This window comes from Macrobrachium nipponense, chromosome 36 (genome assembly GCF_015104395.2).
Source record: "Macrobrachium nipponense isolate FS-2020 chromosome 36, ASM1510439v2, whole genome shotgun sequence".
NCBI classification, from domain to species: Eukaryota; Metazoa; Arthropoda; class Malacostraca; order Decapoda; family Palaemonidae; genus Macrobrachium; species Macrobrachium nipponense.
Genome location: NC_087220.1, coordinates 66,536,395 through 66,559,542, shown reverse-complemented (window position 1 = coordinate 66,559,542; position 23,148 = coordinate 66,536,395). Strand labels below are relative to the sequence as shown.

The following is a 23,148-nucleotide window of genomic DNA, read 5'->3' as shown; positions in this document are numbered from 1 at the left end:
TTCTATCTTTCTTCTTTCTTCTTCTTCTTCTTCTTCTTCTTCTTCTTCTTCTCCTTTCGAAGCTTCTTCCGCTCCCGTAGTCGGTCTGAATGCTAAGGGGAGAGAATTTTTTTTTCTCTCTCCAACGCTAACAGTATGGAATTCCCATTCTGAGTCGAACGTGACAGAAGAACGTCTGCTATTTTAGAAGATAGAAATAATATTCTTGTCTTTGTAGGCGATGTTTATCTTTTCTCGGTTCCCGCAATTTTCGTGGACCGTTTTTGGGAAAATTGGATGATCGCCAGAAAAGGGATTTTTTTTTTTTTTTTTTGTGTAATATCTATATTAAAAGTTAAGTGTTTTGTATTTGAAACGAAATTTTTGGATTGATTTTGTTGCCCATGTTTATAAGGTAAATGTATTTGATTTGATTTTGGGAATGAAAATCCTCATTATTTCTCGATTTTATTCTCTCTCTCTTCTCTCTCTCTCTCTCTCTCTCGTCTCTCTCTCTCTCTCTCTCTCTCTCTTTTCTATATATATATATATATATATATTAGATATATATATATATATATATATATATATTATATATATATATATAAAACATACATATTTAGTTATATTTATATGTATATGTATAAACTATATATATGTTTTTGTCTGCATGTGTATGCATGTATATAGAAATATGTATGCGTGCACTATGATGCCTTTGAACCTCTTTCCATCAAATTATGAGGAACGGTAGAAACTTAACAATATAAATGACTGCACAGCTTATCTCTTGGCTCGAAGCCAAAAGTGATATTCGGCGCACGAAGGTTTGTTGATACAAGACCAGACTCCCGAGGTACATGACTGTTGCCACTAATTTCCATGCATGGAAATGTTTCACTCTCTCTCTCTCTCTCTCTCTCTCTTCTCTTTATTCTCTCTTAATTGTCTCCAATCTCTTTATTCTCTCTAATTGACAAAGTTTGAGCCAATCAGAGGACAGTTGACGAAAGACATGATTAATAGTTGGACTGCCGATTTACCTTCATTATGGACTAAGGGTCATTAGTGGTACCCCCCCTCCCTCCCTTCCCCCACCCTCTCTCCCCTACACCTCAAGGGGGTCTAGTGGCGTCTGGGTCTGTTGATAAAGAGCCAAGGCCATGGTACAGTTTAAAATGAAAGGGAGGGAGGGAGGGGGGGGATGTTAGTCAGGGGTGGGGGAAGAATGTTAGGGGGTTATGTCCATGAAGGTGATGGGCTGAATTTTAAGAATGTGACGTCAAGAATATATTAAGTTTCGTGGTGGGTTAATGATAGCTCTTCCATTTCTTACGGCCCACAGGGGGGAGATCAAGACTTCTCTTTTGAAGTTGTCTGATTATTATAATGGTGTATCTGAACGCCATTTCATCATTTGCCAGTTGTGTTTGAAGAAGACTTGAAAACGAGCGAGTGTCTGTGTGTGAAAGGTAGCCAAAGTTACTTTTCATAAAAGGTTAATTCCCAGTTATTTGGTTTTGGTAATGTTTAATATCCTTTTATTGCGATGCAACAGTATTCGTTTCATGTTAGAGTAATAAGCTACTTGTGTCATTATGTCCATAGACTGACCGCTTTGATGAGAAGCAGAAAGTATCACTGGTCAACAGTTTTTCTGCTGGGAATATTCTTTTAACTTTCAAATATATGTCTGCCGACGACCATATTGGTTGGGGCGTCAGTTTAGGAAACAAATGAACATCCACCTCTTCCAGCCATAGGAACAGGTTCCTGTTGCCTAATCCAGAAAATGGAAACTGTAGTCTTGATCAAACTTCTCCTTATCTTAATCCATGAACATTGACCTTTGTTCGGTGACACCATGATAGCAGTATGGAGTTTGATTTTCAAAAGTACCTAGTTGGATGTCTCAAAGGTCAGGGGACGAAGGAAAGCAAGAAAACTGCGTATGAGTTATGTCTGGCAAGAGATATAAAATGCTAAATGCAATATATAATCCTCCGTCTCAATCATTTCCGTCTGCTATACCTGTTCCAGTCCGTCGTAAAAATGATAAGACTCCGATTAAGAGGTAGAAGGTGCCTGTTGCATCAGCGTCTTCTGTTCCTTCTAAGGATTCTTCTCTTTGTGAAGAACTTTATGGAACTACCCATGTCATTACCTCAGACATCATGGAAATCATAGATATTACTAATAAAGTTCTTATAGGCTGAATTTTGTCGTAATGAGTAAAAATTTTATTTGTACACACAAACAGTCTGATAGACATAAAAAATGACCTCGGTCTTTCAAGTGAGAGAGTCCAGGGCGTTAGCAATTCGTCCGTACAGGTCCTGCGCGGACGAACTGCTAACTCCCAGGACTATCACTTGAAAGACCGGGGTTTGGTCCGATGGATGTTTGTGTGTGTAATAATTTACATATTTGCTTTCCTTCATATCATTTTCAGCATTACATTTGTTGAACCAAACTTTACCTTAGAATCTGTGAAAGTTTCCCCGTCTCGCACTAAAGAAAGAAAATAAAAACGTGACGGTCCTCCTTAAAAAAAAGGAAGGGAGTAGAAACTGTAATAGTTTCGTTTTTGTGGAGCCAGCAAAGTTAGATAGCCTTAGGCTGGCCACATCTACCCGTCTTCTTGGGTAAAATATAAGGAAACCAGGAAACCTATATTTTACCTTACAACATTTATATAAGAGTCTCCCGGTACACGGACTGTTCTTAATGGTGATCCACCTCTAAGGGATAGAGAATCTTTAAGAATGTCATAGTTGTTATTATTAATTAAAAAGCCACAATAACGTATATGAGGACTGTATTTCTCCTCTTCAGCCAACTGAATAAAAATATATGTAATGCTTAAAATGTTAAGATGTCAATTGGCGATTTCTTTGTAACATTCCAGGAAACCATCGAACATTCTGTCGGCTTAAATTATTATTATTATTATTATTATTATTATTATTATTATTATTATTATTATTATTATTATTATTATTATTCAGGAGATAAAACCCTTTTCATACGGAACAATAATTATTAGTATTTATTACTATTATTATTATTCAGAAAATAAACCTCTGTTCATATGGAACAAACCCGCCAAAGGGGCCAATGACTTGAAAAGTGAAACTTTCAAAGAATAGGGCGTCTATTTTAAAAAAAATGTTACCAAACATAATAGGAAATGCAGAAAGGAGAGGTCACTCAATAGAAAAAGGAAAAGTATAAACTAATCAATTAACAGATACGTTAATAATATGAATAAATTATTGAAATAACAAGGTGAACTGCTATAGGGTAGTATCTTAGCATCTTAGCTTTAGCTTGTGGGGGCTGAGATGAGGTGAAAGTGATGCAAAAATGATGTTATTGGAGGGACAAATCCACACTTATGACTATGTCCAATTATAATAAAGATCAATCTCCACAGAAAGCTTTCGGGAATCTGTTCTATTCCTTATCAATAGAAAATGGGAATCGGACAGGTTCTCGAAAGCTCTGTCCAGATTTGTCTTTGAATAAATAAATAAATATGTATGTATGTATATATATATATATACATACATACATATATATATATATATATATATATATATATATATATATTTTATATATATATATATATAACTGTTGATTTCCTTCTCCATTTATAGACTCATGCTACCATGAATATTTTTAGTTTTCATATTGTGACGGTTTTGTCTGTCCGTCCGCACTTATTCTGTTCACCCTCAGATCTTACAAACTACTGAGGCTAGAGGGCTGCAAATTGGCATGCTGATCACCCTTCCTCCAGTCACCAAACATAATAAATTGCAGCCCTCTAGCCTCAATAGTGTATTATTATTATTATTATTAGTTAAGGTTAAAGCTAGCCATAATCATGCGTCTGGCAGCGCTATACGACAGGCCGCCACCGGGCCGTGGCTGAAAGCTTCATGGGTGCCAGGGCTCATACAGCATTATACACTATACAGAAAACTCTATTGCGACGAAGAAACTTCGGCGCATACATACTTTTTTATACTTGTTTGATGATGTTGATATATAAAAAAGAACATCCTTTACACAAAGCAGGAATTGAATTTCCCTTAACGATAATATCTTTTGTGCGGGTTTTGGGGGGTATAATCGTAAACTGATAGTTTGAGGGAAGTTCGATTGAAGCCGACGCTCATTCATATGCAAATCGTATGGGTTAGACGTTATCGTCTATTTTTGGACTGAACTGCGCACGTACGCGATGGAAGGTCTTGTTCCGGGGAGGGGTGGGGGCCTGTTGGGTTCGTACAGGCGTGTAGATTAAACGTGTTTATATATATACGTATATATATATATAATATATATATATATTATTTTAATATATATAGTATATATTATATTTTATAATATATATATATATAAGTATATATTTTAGTATATATATATTATATAATTTTATATATATATATATATATATATATATATATATATAATTATATATATTATATATAGTATATATATATTTATAATATATATATATAGTATATACTATATATATATTTATATAATATATATAATATAATATTATATTAATAGTATATATATATATATATATATATAATTATATATATTTATATATATATATATATATAGATATTATATATATTAGATATATATATATATATATATATATATATTAATATATATTATATATATACCCATATATATATATATATTATTTATATATATATATATTATATATATATATATTTTATATATATATATATATATATTTTTATATATATATATATATATGTAGATATATATAATATATATTTATATATATATATACATTATTTTAACAACCGGAATGTAGGTATCTATGTGATATCTATGAAAAGTTTTAAAACAACGGACATTCGATAAAAGACAAAAACCGCCCAGTGGAAAATGACCACAAAGCGAACCTATGACAACATCACTCAATTTCCAACACTATCTTTATTTTCAATTTCATCAATCCAGGACACAAAACTATGTCCCCCGTCGGCGGCCGGCAAAGGCGGAATTTCGGCCACACAAACAGGATGCGCACCTCTCACAGGCCACTAATTATTCAAAGGCAACTGATTGATTGGAACAGAGGAGACGAACTTATCCTCTACGTAACTACGACATTTCTCTCAATTGAGCTGTGAGGCTTTCCTCATTCAGAACGCGTCGAAACAAATAAAAAACGGATCTGGATTTGTTTGTTTGTTTGTATGGTGTTTTTTTACGTTGCATGGAACTAGCGGTTATTCAGCAACGGGACCAACGGCTTGACGTGACTTCTGAACCACGTCGAGAGTGAACTTCTATCACTCATCAATGGAATGCCCGGGAATCGAACTCGCGGCCATCGAGGTGGCAGGCCAAGACCATACCGATCACGCCACTGAGGCGCTAATAAAGGATCTGGGAACAAATTCCAAAGACTGGTAGGTAGAGGGGAAACGAATAACAATCCCACCGTGAGATATGAAGGGAATTATCGACCTCTGCTAAAGGCACTCTGTGGGATTTATGGACAATTAATTACGGTAACTGAGGCTTTCACAAGGCCTGTTAAATGTAAAACAGTTCAATATATATATATATATATATATATATATATATTATATATATATATATATATATATATATATATATATATATATATATATATATATATATATATATATATATATATATATATATATATATCGAGACCAATACGACTTTGGGCACTACTCGAAAATAATGTCAGGTTACAGAAATATTGTCAATCGAATCGAAAGCATTAGAAAACAAATAACAGCACAAACAAATAACCAGATATATACAAAATATAGCTCTCTTTGGTGTTTGCATGGAAAATAACAGTTAAGATTAGAATAATTCTGTTCATAGTTAAATAAAAACAGAAGATATATGAGTATCATGAGTCAGCGTGAAGACTATGTTTGGAGACCGGAATAATAAAAATTTGCGGTTTTGTCATCAAAGCATTTGGAAAACGAGCCTCGGGCAGAAATGAATGACTTTGTCAGCTGTAGCTATGAAAATAGTTTTAATTATAACTGATTCCTCCCGTAAGGGAAATTATAGTAATTTTTGTGCTGTGACTGAGGTAGATTGTGTAGTCCTATTATTATTTATTATTTTTATTAATTTTTAAACATATTATTATTATTAATTATTATTAATTATTTTAGTTATTAAATTATTTTATTATATTTATTAATTAATTAATTATTAATTATTAATTTATTTACATTAATATTAAGTAGCTTTATCACTTACGTTATTATTATTATTAAGTAGCTTTAGGATCTACATATATTATTATTATTATTATTATTATTATTATTATTATTATTATTTAGCTTTATCACCTGCCTGATTTTTATTATTACTATCAAATAGCTTTATTAGCTGCATTATTATTATTACTATTATTGCAGATATACACTGCAGAACATTGACCTCTTCTTCATGCATCCATCCATACGGAATCCAATCTTGGCCGGGCCACACAAAACCATTTAAAGCCAGGCTTTGACCACGGAGGTCTCTCTGGCTATTTACATAAGCCTATTTCTGATTTCCCGTTCCCGCCCCCTTTTGCATCAACCTTAGTTATTTGCCCCGGGAATCGGCTCTAGATTGAATTTCTACGGCCTCGGAAGTCGATTTCAATTGATGTGAAACAGATGCTGTGTCGTGATGTCTGTTTGGAAAATGACAATCTGAATTCATCGCATCTTTATTTTCCGTAGGTTCTTTTCAGTCACTGGATTTCACTTTGTTTAAGAGGTTTCTGTGACCACGTCTAAATAGATGCCGTAGCGAAGTATCTGTCGATAAATGAAAAATAAATCTTATTGTTTTTTTTTTATCAAAACTTAAATATTTCATTTTCTTCTTCTTCAATGAATTTCAAGATGATTTCAGATGCTGAAATGCTTAATAGTTCTTTAAGTTACTAGTTTAATTTTCTTCAGTTAATTTGTTCTTCAAAGATTCAAGTAAATAAACGGTAGGACGATAATGTGATTGGGTAGATGACCAGGGTCTGTAAGGTATATTTGGACGATGGAGAAGTTCCAGAGGTTAACAAGAGATTTCTCTAAAACAAATGAATTCTGCAATTTTCCTATATGCATTGCTTGCTCAAAATACAAATAATTGTACTCTTAGTACTTACACATAAACATACATATGAAGATTTGTCCATTGTTGCTAATGATATAGTAACTATAGTCTATATTTTCTCCCCAGTGTGGCTATAGTAAGTGAAACTATACTCGCCACCACCGTAGAGTTTTCCCACTCCACATTCTTTTTTAAGCATTGCACTCTTGTAGCCTCATGGTCAGTATATTCATGCACGCACTGTTAGTGGTCCTTTCATTCACTAGTCCTTTTATCCATTAAATAGGTGGCTTTGGTGTAGTAGTAGCTACCTTTGAAAACGTTGGAGTTTGGGTCCATTCATAAATTCATAAGGTTATAGTGGTCATTGATGGTGGCCTTTTCATTTCGAAATGGGGGCGATCAAGTCTAACAGGCTTCGGAAAGACCCTGCAAGAGTCGTGAGGTCTTTGGTTTGTTCAGCACCGGCTTCTCGCTCGGTCGACCCAGCTTAAAAATGGGGAATGGTGCTTAGACGAGGTCTAAGGTGAAGAGAAACGCGTTGGTCACCCTACTTCATAGTTCCGGAAATGGAGGCCTCGGGCTCCTCTGAGATTCTTCATCACTTGAATATCTTTTGATAAAAGTTTTTCGTATCATTAATTACATTCTGATTTCAAAACTGTTTGTCGCCGAATATATTACCCCTGCTATCTTTATTCATTTCAGTTTCGGAGGAAATAAGTAATTACCTGTTCCGGAAAAGCAAAAATCAGCTCAGCAATTACCAGTAATTTTTTTCCCGTGATGGGAAAGTTGGGGGGAGGGGGAGGAGGAGGGGGAGGGCTGGTACCTACTGGTCATCAGAAAATTGCAATCCAGACCTGACTTCGATTTTTTTTTTTTTGTTTTTTCCTCCCCCCGAAACTCTCATTATTTTTGTAAATGCTCATTTGCATAAAGCTGATAAGCTCATTACGCTTCGCGTCATGCATGTGTAGTCACTTGGGAAAAGTGGCTATGTTTGTTTTAATGAATAGGAATTTTTTTGTCTCGCAAATATGGGTTTTGATTGACAACGACCCGTGACATTTGAAGTCTGCATAGTCAGCCTGAACTGACATTGTAACGCTGCCATCTTCACTGAACCATTACGTTTGTCATGCCAGCCAAGATGTAGGTATTAATTTTTACAAGTAGGGGTTCGATTGACAGGTGACCCATGATATTTTGACGTCTGCGTAGTTTACTTTAACTGACACTAATGTTGACATCTTCACTGACCATTTTGTTTTGTCATGGCAGCCAAGATTTTTAGAAACGCATTTATATCATTTATGCTTATTTATTCATTAATCTATATATTTATTTACTTAAATATTTATGATTTGGACGAGGGCAACTATTGCGATTATCAAGCCGGTTTATGCCACAGCCAATCCAGTCACGCCCTAAAGAGGGGGGGGGGGGTGGGGAGGGGAGGGAGGGACGGAACTTACGCAGCAGGTCTAACAAAAATCTTGAAGAAAAAAAAAGAAAAAAAGTAAATTGGGCCATTTTTCCCGAAGTTTCTCCGAGCTTAACTTTGTATGGCTTCGAGTTTTTGTTTGTTTTTTGTTGGTAAATAAGTAAAAAAAAAATAATAAATAAATAAAAAAGGAGAGAAACGTGAAGGCGACCAGGGGGAAACACGCTCGTAACTTTACGTTGTTGGACGTTGAATTTTTCCGGTTTGGTTGGGCGCTGGGGAAAGTTTACACCACCCCCACCCCACCCCTAACCTCCCCCCCTTCCCATTCTCTATTCAATTCCATCTTATCCCCCTCCTCCTCCTCCTCCTCCAGGTACCACATATCGTGACTGGATTTCCTTTCGGATATTTTGTTATCCTCTTTTAAAGTACACAACGAATCCAAACCCCCGACCCAATTCCCTCCTCCTCCTCCTCCTCCTTCCGGTACCTCATTTCATGACTGGATTCCCTTTCGGATATTTCGAGATCCTCTTAAAGTACACACAACGAATCCAAACCTCTTCAGCCCTAACGCCCAGCCGTGTCCCGGTGTTGGAAAAGTCTCTTTGAGTTTCGTGGCAAAATATTCAGACATCATCATCATCATCATCATTATTATTATTATTATTATTATTATTATTATTATTATTATTATTATTATTATTATTATTATTATTATTATTATTTCCGAATTTTGTTCGGCTGAATACAGCCGGGTTGAGGAGTGCGAGGCAGATTTCGAGGTTCCAAACTTTGGCGCGGAGGTTCTTATTCGTGGGGTTTTAATATTGGCGATATAATTATCTGTCTGTATCCAGTTGTTTAATGTGTATTGAAAGAGGGATATGACAGCAATGAAGTTTGTAGTGTTGTTAATCATGCATATTTAGGCTGCAAGAGCAATTTGTCTACATCATATGTGTGTATACGTAAAATTAGGTTTCACTTATTCGACTTTTTTTGTTCAGGGTAAGTTACGGAAGGCAGTACCCCTCTCTATATCTCGGTCATCAGCCCTTTCAGGTAGCTACCAAGACACCTGATTCGTTGCTCGGGTTAAACAAAGGCACATTGATGTTCTAACTTGACGCAACCACGTTTTCCTCGTCCTTACCTGGGAATCGAATCCAGGTTCTGCCTCTGTTGGGGTGGGTATCTTGGCTATTAGACTTTTTTGTAGCTATTAGACTGTTTCCTTTTAGGAATTACACTAAGTTTCCTTTTAGCTATTAGGCTATGTTTTTTTTAGCTATTAGACTACGTTTCCTTTTAGCTATTAGACTACGTTTCCTTTGGCTATTGGACTTAAGGTTATTAAACTATATCCCTCTAGCTATTAGACTACGTTTCCTTTTGGCTATTAGACTATATCCCTTTAGCTATTAGACAACGTTTCCTTTTGGCTATTAGACTAAATCTCTTTAGCTATTGGATTTGAGTTTCCTGTCGGCTACTAGATTATATCCTTTTAGCTATTAGACTAAGTTTTTCCTTTGGCTATTAGACTACGTTTCGTTTTGGCTATTAGACTATATCCTTTTAGCTATTAGACTTACGTTTCTTTTTGGCTATTAGACTATATCTTTTTAGCTATTGGACTTGAGTTTCCTTTCGGCTACTAGACTATATCCTTTTAGCTATTAGACCAAGTTTTTCTTTTGGCTATTAGACTACGTTTCTTTTTGGCTATTAGACTATATCCTTTTAGCTATTAGACAACGTTTCCTTTTGGCTATTAGACTATATCCTTTTAGCTATTAGACAAAGTTTCCTTTTGGCTATTAGACTATATCTTTTTAGCTGTTAGACTTAAGTTCCATTCGTCTATTAGACTATATCGTTTTAGCTATTGGACTTAAGTTTCCATTTGTCTACTAGACTATATCCTTTTAGCTATTAGACTTAAGTTTCTTTTTGGCTATTAGACTATATCCCTTTAGCTATTAGACAACGTTTCCTTTTGGCTATTAGACTATATCTTTTTAGTTGTTAGACTTAAGTTTCCTTTTAGCTATTAGACTAAGTTTCCTTAACAATGAGCTGCGCCAGAGAAATGAAAAGAATACATATTCAGCAGCACGACGAACTAACACCTCCCCCCCCCCCCCCCCCCCCCCCCCCCCCCAACACACACAAACACACACACACTCACATTGCCATTAACTCCTATCTTGCACGCACTCTTGATCTTCCTCGATATTAAATTTATTGCCAACCAATATCTCCCTTGTCCGATTTACCCAGTCCTTTAAAGGTCCTCTAATGTATATATACATGTACATATACGTAAATATATATAAATCAATCTTCCAAAAGCCAACCTGATTAAGCTAAGCCTTCTTGCATGAAAGGTTTAGAGACGCTGTAAAGAAATGAGCAGGAGACTATAATTTCCCCAAGGGAAATCACGAAGAAAGCATAAACACGATGCGCTCTCTCTCTCTCTCTCTCTCTCTCACAATCCATTTGGTGACGGGAACCGTAGGATTGCCGAGTGAAAGGTTGCAATAGGGACATGTTGAGTTGGGCTTTCTGAAGAGGCAGTTTAAAATATACCCTCTTTTGTTTTAGAAAAAATGATGGCAGACGAATCCAGAATATGAATTATGATGAATTCTGTAAGGCATTAGGCATAACTGACTAGCAGAGTTGACTGAGTACACCTGCATGGCATTGACCAGTAATATACAAGAAGGTATCGAGTAATATATGGGGAAACTGTAAGTGTAGTTATCAAGTCATATACTGGAGAGAATAGCGCTCAGTTTACGCCATTTTTTCAGGTTACTAACAAAGTACGATTAATATTACTTCCTATGTTAATGATAATATCTGTTATAGTCGATGCCGTGTTCCTTAAGCATATCAATTCTCAAAGCTTAAAATAGAGGATATTTTCAGCCATTTTTGAATTTAATAGCAAATACTATTAATATCTCTTCCTTTCTGGTCATTGTGATGTCTAGTGTCTGTCAAATAAAACTCCCCGTCATTGGCAACTATCTCAAATCAAAAAGCTAAGAAATACACGTGCTTCCAACAAGGAATACCTTCTCAGAAATAAGAAATACATTGTAATAACAATAAGTTATACGTCTTCCCCTCAAGATGCGAAAACGATAAACTTCGAAAGCGCTATTTCGGGACTGGATACTCAATTACACAGGTGTACCAGGTACGCGAACCAAATATAGCTCAATCCTCCACCTGCAACGAAGCCGCCACAATCCCATAAATGATGCAGTCCGCCTCCTCGGTCATCAAATACGCAACTAATGCTTTAGTCAGAAATCGATAGGAGTATAAATCCAGGCCGACGATAATTATGAATGGGACAAGGCGAGGGTGACTGATCTAGGTTTTGCAGGTAGAGGGGCCATCGTCTGCCGAGTCTGGATTCGCCGTTTCCTTGGATACAAACGAGTTCGGCTGCTGGCTGGCTGTTTCGTGTTCTGTTCAGGTGGAATGAGGCGAAGGTCTTGCGTTTCTCTTTGGAATTATAGATGGTTTTTGTTTATAGGTATACAGTACATGTGTGTATGTGTGATTGCGCGGGTCGAGTTACCCTTAGGTCATGTGTTTCAATTTGAAGAAATTGTGATGTCTGGTACCGGGAAACGAACCTAGGTCCCTAAAAAAGCAAAGAATCCAAGAAGTTAAGAGGGCATTGTGGCTATTACAATTGCGTATGTATCTGGTAAAAAGTGACACGTAGATTCTGCAATAAATATATATATATATATATATATATATATATATATATATATATATATATATATATATATATAACACACACACACACACACACACACACACATCTAATAACTGATCTCTTCTCTCTGCGCCTCCTATTACCTTTGTTGCTTCTTTCAGGCGAACACCATATTATTCTTTTGAAGCATGAATTTCAAGTGTTCATCGTCTGACTAAAAATACCAATATATATATATATATATATATATATATATTTATATATATATATATATATATATATATTTGTGAGTGAGGGAGTCAGCCAGTGTCTGCTGACGATCGCAGCCGTTCCCCCATAACAGCATCCTGTTGAGACTGGGGAGTCGAATGAGATAATTGATTTTCACTTATGTCACGGGGGTTTTGGGAGGTTACATATGGGAGAGAGAGAGAGAGAGAGGAGAGAGAGAGAGAGAGAGAGAGAGAGAGAGAGAGCTACGTCCGTGCATTTACTCGGATGTGATGACGCGACCCTACGTTGAGAAATATCAAAATCATTTGTGTTATTCGATTCTCTCTCTCTCTCTCTCTCTCTCTCTCTCTCTCTCTCTCTCTCTCTCTCTCTCAGGCAGGAAGGAGACTCCTGACCAACCTGATTTATTCTAGTCTTTCTCCTTCCCCAAGCAAATTGAGAACCAAACCACCTATAATTTCGTTTAATATTAGTCCTACGTAGAGACATTATGTATAACACATAGTATTAGTTTTACATAATATCCGTAATACGATAATGGTTGTACATAAGGACACATATTAGCCGAACCTCTTAGAGGGGGTAGGGGGGGTTGGCGTGTTTACGTAACAAGTCAGTTGTTATGGCAGGTCTGTTAATATCTGCTGATGGATCTCCTAGAAATGAATTGAAATCAATACTGACTTTTAACAAAATCCCCAAACGACTTACGATTCATAAAATCTCAGAGTACGTGGATGATGAAATTGATGTTCTCCATTGTGTTGTTCGTTTACATTACATTATAATTCACGAAGATTCGTTTTCAGGATATTTTTAAAAGGCCAAACAGACCTTGTAACAATAAGGGCCTTGCTTCCATCCGGCCTCGTCTTTGTTATTGTTTGTGTACTATCCACTCCCTCCTCCTCCTGCCCCCTTTCCAACGATCTTAAGGTTGAGTTGCCCCTTTTAGGGTTAAATTCAAGTGCTATTTCTAGTTTGTTTGTTACATTAAACGTTACACGTTAGTGTTAGTTTGCTTTAGTATCTGTTGGGTTTGAATTATCTAAGTATTATATATGTGTAGGTATATAGTAGGTATGTAGAATTTATACATTTCATCATAGGTCATAGCTCCTAATTTTTCGAGTATAAGTTTCTATAGGACACCACACACACACACACACACACACACACACACACACACACACACACACACACACAATCTTATTACCTTGGTTACATTGGCTTTCATTTATCTTCGCAACTTACTCTTGTTAAGATACAACTTTCAGTATCTTCTCATCATAAATACTTTCATATTATTTCACCAGCTAGTGCAGCTTCTCTTCACAATCACCAATAAACCCTCGTATCATCATATGAACATCAGCCACTCATAACTCCGTTCTTGATTCCATTTTTTATTTTAAAGTGTTCCTGCGTGGGGTGTTTTCTTCATTGGACCATCCTACTGCAACCAACCATAGACTTCGGATTGTTCTAAACCGTAATATCACATCTTTGTTGGGTTTGGTATCACATCTTTGTTCATTCTTTCATTCACCTTTTCCCCCTTCCTCTCAAGTATCTGGTCCAATTGTTCCTTGACAATCAAACAATTGATCCACACACTGTTTGTTCCTTATAATACCTACACTGCATTTATCAGTCACCTTTTTAACTGTTCTACTTTGCAAATACAAACGTCACCTTTCTTATTGTAATCTGTCCTCAAAATTACACCTCGACATCAGTTACTGAGTTGGTTTGTTTGTCTGGTGTTTTGACGTTGCCTGGAACCAGTGGTTAATCAGCAACGGGACCAACGGCTTTATGTGACCTCCGAACCACGTCGAGAGTGAACTTCTATTACCAGAATTACACATCTCTAACTCCTCAATGGAATGTCCGGGGATCGAACTCGCGGGTTCCGAGGTGGCAGGCCAACACCATACCGACCACGCCACTGAGTTGGACTAATAAAAACAAGCAAAAAATGCGCCGAAGTTTCTTCGTATAATGCTGTATGAAACTCCCAGCCGCGGTCCATGAAGCTTTCAGCCACAGCCCGGTTGTGTCCTGTGTTGTTGGCACCTATAGCTCCAGACGCACGATCATGGATACTTTAACCTATAATTAAGTAAAAACTACTGGGGATAGAGGGCTGCAATTTGGTATGTTTGATGATTGGTGGGTGGACCATCAACATACCAGTTTGCAGCCCTCTAGCCTCAGTAGTTTTTAAGATCAGGGGGCGGATGAAAAAAAGTGCGGACGGGCAGACTAAGCCATTTCAGTAGCTTTGTTTTACAGAAAAATAAAAATGATGCACCATTTCACTTGTCATCCCATCAAACTCTGGTAGTTTTTCCCTATTTTGACATTGAACAGCTTTTGCTCTTGCATAAGTTTCATTTTCCTTCACTCAGATGCAACAGCTCTTCAAAACAGCCACTCTGTCAACAGAAGAAACCTTTCTCTCCAGACAGCATCTCTTCAGTTGCTTTCAAACTGCCAGATTCATTCGCCTATGAACCTTTGTCTGCAATTCCTTCTGCCTAACTTGAATGGATCCTTACCTCACTTGCAATTTCTCCTACTCAGTGCTCTTCCATACCTCTACGGTACCTTCTCATCTCTGATCATTTCACTAAACCTTTACACTTTCTCTTCCCCACCATACACTTCTTTTATTACACCTTTTTCTGTGTATCTGCACCCATAAGCATTCCCTGTTACACCATTCATTCAGTGAACTTTTGCATGAAATCAATTCATTCCTTGCACTTTTATATCTTTTACCCTCTCCCATATTACCCACCACATTACATCCATCTTATGAAAATCCTTTTTCATATTATATTGTCTTTAGGCCCATTTCCATTCTTTTCTCCCTGGTTGTAAACCCTATGTTCATTTTCACGGTAGCGGTCGAAGCGCCTCAGTGGCGTGATCGATATGGTCTTGGCCTGTCACCTTGGTGGCCGCGAGTTCAATTAGTTCGATTCTCAGGCATTCCATTGAGGAGTGAGAGATGTGTATTTCTGGGTATAGAAATTCTCTCGACGTGGTTCGGAAATCACGTAAAACTGTTGGTCCCGTTGCTGAATAACCACTGGTTCCATGCAACGTAAAAACATCACACAAACAAACAAACAAACAGTAGCTGTCCAGTGATTCAGCCATTCCCTGTCTCACCAAGACACCCATCAGTTAATCTGAACTAATGCTAATATTTTTTATTTACATGTCACATATTCCACAAAATCAAACTCCTGCCAATATACATTTATAATAGAATATCCATTCTTAATTTACCTTCACCTTCTCTTCTACATATCCCTTTCTCCATCACCTACTTTTGCACTGATGTCACTCAGCACTACCAGCTTTTTATCCCTTCCGAAGCCCATTTTTTGTGTTGTCTTAATCTGCTGAAAGCCAATTGTTTTCAACCATTTCTCGTTATGGTTATTCAAAGCAGAAAATTATTCATCTTTCACACTTTCCATTACCCTGTGTTAAAGTAGGGGCAGTTGGAAGTTAGCAGTTAGTAAGCGGACGCGATTTTCTACGTACTGTTTGCTTTGAAGTTCGTAAATCTTTACAAACTGCCTTTAAATGGAAATGAGGTCAGCGCGGCATCTCACTGTTCTTGATTTTGTAACGACCGGTTAAGAAAGAAATCAAACGGAGACAATGAATCTGTACCCACGCAGAGACCCATAAAGTAGGTTTTTGTATGTTTAGTTACAGCTTTGTAAAATTTTTGACATTGAGGGAATAAGGTTGATTTTTATTGATGAAAGTTATAAGGGTCACTCTTGCTTGTTTGTTCTTGCACGTGGATTATTAGTAATTTTCTCTCTCTCTCTCTCTCTCTCTCTCTTCTCTTCTCTCTCTCTCTCTCTCTCTCTCAAAATCATATATATATATATATATATATATATATATATATATATATATATACGTACACATATAGATACATACACGCACACAACATCTATATATATATATATATATATATATATATATATATATATATATATATATAGTAGTATATATAGTATATATATATATATATATATATATATATATATATATATATATATATATATATATATATATATATATATATATATATATATATGCATATATATATATATATATATATATATATATATATATATATATATATATATATATATATATATATATATATATATATATATATATATATATTATAAGTACGTGTTCTCTACTGGTTCTTGTTTTGAAGTCGTAAAGTATTAGTGTAACTCGGCTTAACCTTCTGAGTTCAGTGTAAGAGAGTTAATACCTCCTCATAGAGGCCTCATAGGTCAAGAGTTCACGTTGTGCCCTCCCAGGATTAAAGGGTGGGGGGAGGGGGGGAGTCTCGAGGAGCTGCCGCTTTTCAAGCGACCTCTCAAAACATGACCTTTGACACCCGGTGACCTTTCGTCTCTCTCTCCTCTCTCTCTCTCTCTCTCTCGCCTTTGCTGTGGCTCTGGGCGAGGCCTTTGAAGGATGCGGCTGACCTTCTCCAGTCGGTCTTTTATTCATCTCTGCCTTGAGGCTCCCCTGAGAATAATCAGCAACAGCCTCCTCCCCCTCCCCCTCCCTCACCCACAGTGGTCTCTCCTTTCTGGGGCGCGTAGGTGCGAATCGTCCAAGGGAAGGGTGACTCAGAATAACCTTGCCAACCTTTGCCCTTGTTGCATATATTCCTCGGTGTTATTTGGGTACTGCCGAGAGTAAGCTCAGTGTCGAATGTCAGGATCTCTTCAATGGCTCTACTTGTCTCGATCTCATTTCTTAAACAGAAAGGCTGGAATCCAAATCAATTATACTATTTTACATTAAACTTTTGCATTGTGGTACTGAACCTACATTTCCGAATTAGTTTGTATGGTGGTTTTACGTTGCATGGAATCAGTGGTTATTCAGCAACGGGACCAACGGCTTTACGTGACTTCCGAACCACGTCGAGAGTGAACTTCAATCCCCAGAAGTACACATCTCTCACCCCTCAATGGGACGCCCGAAAATCGAACTCGCGGGCACGGAGGTGGCAGGCCAAGACCATACCGACCACGCCACTGAGGCGCATTTTTAAAAAATTAGTAAATACAGTGAATTAGTATTTCCAAATTAGTTGCAGCAGTGAGTTAAAGTATTGTATACCCTGAGACTACTGCACAGTTTATTCTAGGAGAATACAGAACGTAATTTGAGGGAAATATAACCAAAGTTTGGGCTTCTGTTGTATATAATTGAAATAGTTGTTAATAATTGTATCGGAGTCCGGGTCTCTCTAGTTTACATTCGAAGTTGTTATTATGAATGATATATTCATGGGCTCGCACTAATTTAAATCTTGGAGTGGAGACGTTTTACATAAATTCTCTAGAACTCCCTTTTAAGTTTCAGTGAGAACCATCTTGCTTCCTGACCGGCTTGACGAGTAGCATCATCTTTATATGTTAATCGTTTTGAGGAAAGTACTGTGTATGTAGATGAAATTTAGCAATGAATGCAATAAAACAAAATTGAAGATTTATTATGGTGCATTTAATTATTTTTATGTTTTGCTTTTCAGTAAAATTTAATTTCAAATTAAATGCTACACGGATCTAAAACCTGCAGTTTCTACCACTTAAACATCTTAGGAAGCCTTTTTCAATGGATTTTGCAACCCTTTTGAAGTGTTTAAATGATATTGCAGACCCTCTTCAAAATTCTTTGTATATTCGTCCTCCCTTTTAAAGTCTTTAACTGTTCTTGAGAATTTTATTAAAAGTATAAATATTCTTGAAACAAACGTTTTTGAAGCCTTTTTATAATAGTAAAAATTGTCTTGACTCAGATGTTTTTGAAGCCTTTTTATAATATAAAGATATTTTTGAAGACTTTTTATAATAGTAAAAATGTTCTTGAATCAGATGTTTTTTCAAGTTTTTAATAGTACAAATCATATCGAATCAATATTTTTGAAGCCTTTTTAATCGTGTAAATATTCTTGAATCAAATGATTATGAAGACCTTTTAATAGTACAAATATTCATGAATCAAATGGTTTTGAATTTTCATGGTATATATAAATATTCTTGAATTAAATGTTTTTGAAGTCCTTTTAATAGTATAAATATTCTTGAATCAAATGTTTTTGACACCCTTTTAATTACATAAATATTCTTGAATCAAATGTTTTGAAAATTTTTTAATGGTATAAATATTATTGAATCAAATTTTTTTTTAAATCTTTTTAACAATGTAAATATTCTTGAATCAAATGTTTTTGAAACATTTTTAATAATATAAATATACCCGAATCAAGTGTTTTTGAAGCCTTTTAATCGTGTAAATATTCTTGAGTCAAATGTTTTTGAAACATTTTTAAAAGTATAAATATTATCGAATCAGATGTTTTTGAAACACAATTGTAAATATTCTTGGATAAAATGTTTTTGAAACCTTTCTAAAAGTTTAAATATTACTTAATCGGATGTTTTTGAAACATAAGTGTAAATATTCTTGAATCAAATGTTTTTGAGACATAAGTATAGATATTCTTGAATCTAATGTTTTTGAAACATAAGTGTAAGTATTCTTGAATCAAATGTTTTTGGAACCTTTTATAAGCATAAATATTCTTAAATCAAATGTTTTTGGAACCTTTTATAAGCATAAATATTCTTGAATCAAATGTTTTTGGAACCTTTTATAAGCATAAATATTCTTGAATAACTAGCGTTCTTCCAACTTGGTCCATTTTTCATTCCCGTGTCTGGTTACATGAGGCTACAATTGTACACAACGTCGGCTTACACTAAAACCATTTTTTGGTAGAATATAATGAAATAAAGTTTTCCCTTGCTATAGGGAGCTTTCCCTTACTGCACGTTTGGAAAGTAACTCAATTCTGGAGTAATCTTAATGAAACAAAACCCGCACCGAATGTCCAAGTGACTAGCGTATTTACGCTTTGGTCATTTATTTGATGTTTGGAGGGTTATTTTTTTTTTTTTTTTTTACACTATTTGGGGAGACACCAAAAATACTAATACAGAAGTAGGTATCATATTATTACTGTTATTATTGATAGGAATTTGTCTAGGAGTATTGCATATTTTGGTTGTGCGGAATTTATTTTCTAAATTGTTTTTTATCAGAAAGCAAAATAGGTGAAAAAATTAAATATTTTATAAAATTAACTGACAATTTTCCTACTACTGTATTCAGTATTAAACGTTTATGGTAGTTTAAAGGGTAAAATACCTATGGTGTCTGAGAGCAGCATCAATAATAATAATAATAATAATAATAATAATAATAATAATAATAAAATAATAATAATAATAATTAATAATAATAATAATAATGACGAAATGCCTTGCTTGTACAAATATAATGGTTTTCGTGTAAGATAGAAGTCTGCGGGAAACACACCCCATGTTTAACTATCTTCACCATGATTTACTACACATTGAGGAGCACAATTTATGTAATATGAATAAAATTACTCTATCATTTCATTGCTTTTCTCTATCTAAAAAGGTAAATTAATGATGCTGTAATTTTTTTTATAGGGACAGGTAAAATGATAATTAAATCTGTGAACACCTGTATGACCAAGTAATGCTTTGAGTTTAACTAGGCGTTTTTAAAGCAGTCTCACGGGCACTCCCCAACTGTTTCCCAAAGTCCACCCCTACCCCTTCCACCCCCCCTCTCTCTCTCTTCTCTCTCTCTCTCTCTCTCTCTCTCTCTCTCTCTCTCTCTCTCAGCAGGGGGGAAAGATCCCCGAATTAAATGTTGTTTAAACACTCATCCCGCCCATTTTAGAATACCTTCTGATATTATTTACTTCTGTTATAAAATGCCTGAGTGTTTGTTGGCGTCAATTAATATGCATTCGTCCGTGAAAGCATAAATAGGGACTACTACATGCACCGGAACTTTTGTGTGTATGCTATTAGAATCTATGGAATAACTGAATGCTTTATTAGCAAGATGTAGTTTATGTATATATATATATATATATATATATATATATATATATATATGTATGTATGTATATATATATATATATATATATATATATACATACATACATACATACATATATATGTATATATATATATATATAATGTATAAAATGTATTTGTACCTATAACAATGCTGTGAAAATTTTTTCAACGTTTTCGAAACAAGAACCTTGAATTTATTAAAATTTATCCAGATTTGTGTATATTGAGAATTTATGTCAATTATCCCACCCAGAACCTTTTTGCTTTTGGTTATTTTCGAAACTTGATACATGAAACTATGAGAATGGCTTATCATTTACGTTAAAACTATGAGACAGAGATTGTTGTATAATCATGCAAAGGTGTTTTGGCAGAGATCAAGACAAAGAAATAACAAACGCAGAAAACAGAAATAATTATATTAGAAAACGAAGTGTTGCTGTTTTATATAACTTATTTTGAAATTTGTTTATTTAGTGTTGTAAGAAAAGTCAGACGGAGAACCTTTTTAAAGAAGTTAACTTTGATTTTTGTTCATTGTTATAACTGTTTCTGGTTCTAATAAAGAATAAAATCGTTTTACTGAAATTATATCGAGAGGGATTATGGGATAGACGTATTTATTAAATGATTTTTAATTAAATCATAATTTGGCAAACCTTCCAGATTTGATGACTTTCGTATGATTTATTTTTAGTATTCTGTCCCACCTCAAAATATTAATTTGATTTTAATCAAGTTCAGTGGAGGTTATAATCGATTCGTGTATAAATATTTACTTTTATAAACCATTAACAAAAATCAGTTCTGAAAAATGTGGTATCTTTATTTCGAATTAATTTTAAACAAAAGTCTAGCTCCCAGACTAATTCTGAATTACATTTCAAGTAGCTAGATGATTAATTCATGAGGAATGAATGGGATAAGCATAAATTACAAGTTTAATTTTACGTGATGGCAAACACGATTGAAGACATTTTGCATAATTGCATTATAGACTCAAATATATAAAATCATATTGAAAGAGCATTAAAAGAATTTTATATATTTTACAAAAGTATAGATTTCATTGCTGAAGAAAATAATTCTATAACCAGACCTTTTGTAGAAGCAAATTCACCTAAAAGAATCAATGAACTTTTAATTACATCTTAACAAGACATAGATGCCAATGGAGAAGTCACAATTTATTTTGGAGTGGATTTCATTAAGGATCGAAAATTAAACGAAATCTTTCGTCAAATAATAATTACCACAGAAAAAGGGAGAATCATTCTTTTTGTTTAGTTCCACAGAGCATACTTTTATTAATAAATGGAGTGAAGTTTGGAGCATTTTTCTTCAAGGAATGGAGTGAGGTTTGGAATAATTTTCTCAAAAGAATGGAGTGAGGTTTGGAATAATTTTCTCAAAAGAATGGAGTGAGGATAGGAATAATTTTCTCAAAAGAATGGAGTGAAGACAGGAATAATTTTTTCAAAAGAATGGAGTGAGGTTGTTTTTTTTTTTCTTAAAGACGAAATGGCTTACCATAATAGAAGAAAATGCTGGCCGCTGCATTGACACCCATTCCATATGCAGTTTAGAGGGAGAGAGAAAATTGCATCCTATTCCACAACCTAATCCAACATCGCGAGGGAGATGAGGGTTTCTTTCCTGGCAAAGTAAATGCTGCTACGACTGTGCTATCTCTCTCTGTCCTGTCTGTCTCTTCTTCTCTTCCACCTCTTGCTTTGTTTTTATCTCTTATTTATCTGTTATCTTTCCGTTCCTTGCCGCGTCGCTTGTTTGTTTGTTTGTCCCCCCTCCTGCGGTATCCACGGCTTTAAAGTTAGTGTGGTCGTTAATTTTCTTTTCTCTCCACTTTTCAGCAAACAACGGTTTCAAAAACGAGTTGATATTTTATCACGTTTTCTTAATAAGATTGAATTCAGATCATGCCCAAAATGCTTAAACGGGATTTCAATGAGGTAGCCCAGTTGTTTTCGTTTTGATGTTTCGTCAATATTTTCTGGTTTAACTTTCGTTTCGTATATATTTGCTTAGCAAGGCTCCCTCCCTCTCGCCTGAACAAATCGACTTCTTTCTGGGCAGCGCACAAAACAAATATCTCTAAAGTCGACCGCAGCTACTCGGCTTCGTTCGCAGTCATTTCAAGAATCGGCGACACCGGGCGGACCTCCTTCAGTCTGTGATTGCTTGCGTTTGTGTTTCCGAGAACGACGTAGACGACGACACCGAGCGAGAGAAAGGAGAAAGAGACAGAGAGAGAGACGCTGAACACCTCTCACCTTGGTGGCTGTGGCCCGACTGACAGTGCCCGCGATTTCCTGGGGATGGTTTCCTAACAGTTGTCACTTAGCGAATTTCACGCTCCCAATTTTTTTGTTTTTTCGTTTATTATTCCAGCTTGTTTCTTCACTAGCGGCGCGTTATTTACTCAAAGGCAACTGGGGATCATGAAGGCGTGTCTTAGAAGTGTCAGTGAAGGGCAGAGGACCTCATAAGTGGGGAAGGAGTCTTCATTTCTG

The 23,148-nt window shown here is 35.4% G+C and overlaps 1 protein-coding gene across 1 annotated transcript in view; it reads right to left on the bottom strand.

The window, feature by feature from the left end:
• The window catches only part of LOC135203806 (uncharacterized), a 166,195-nt gene extending 143,272 nt beyond the window's left edge, over positions 1–22,923 (bottom strand). Inside the window, 1 exon segment of the mRNA XM_064233781.1 lies at positions 22,148–22,923. Coding sequence (XP_064089851.1) covers positions 22,148–22,192 — 45 coding nt within the window. The 5' untranslated portion in view covers positions 22,193–22,923.
• Between the last annotated feature and the right edge of the window lie 225 nt (positions 22,924–23,148).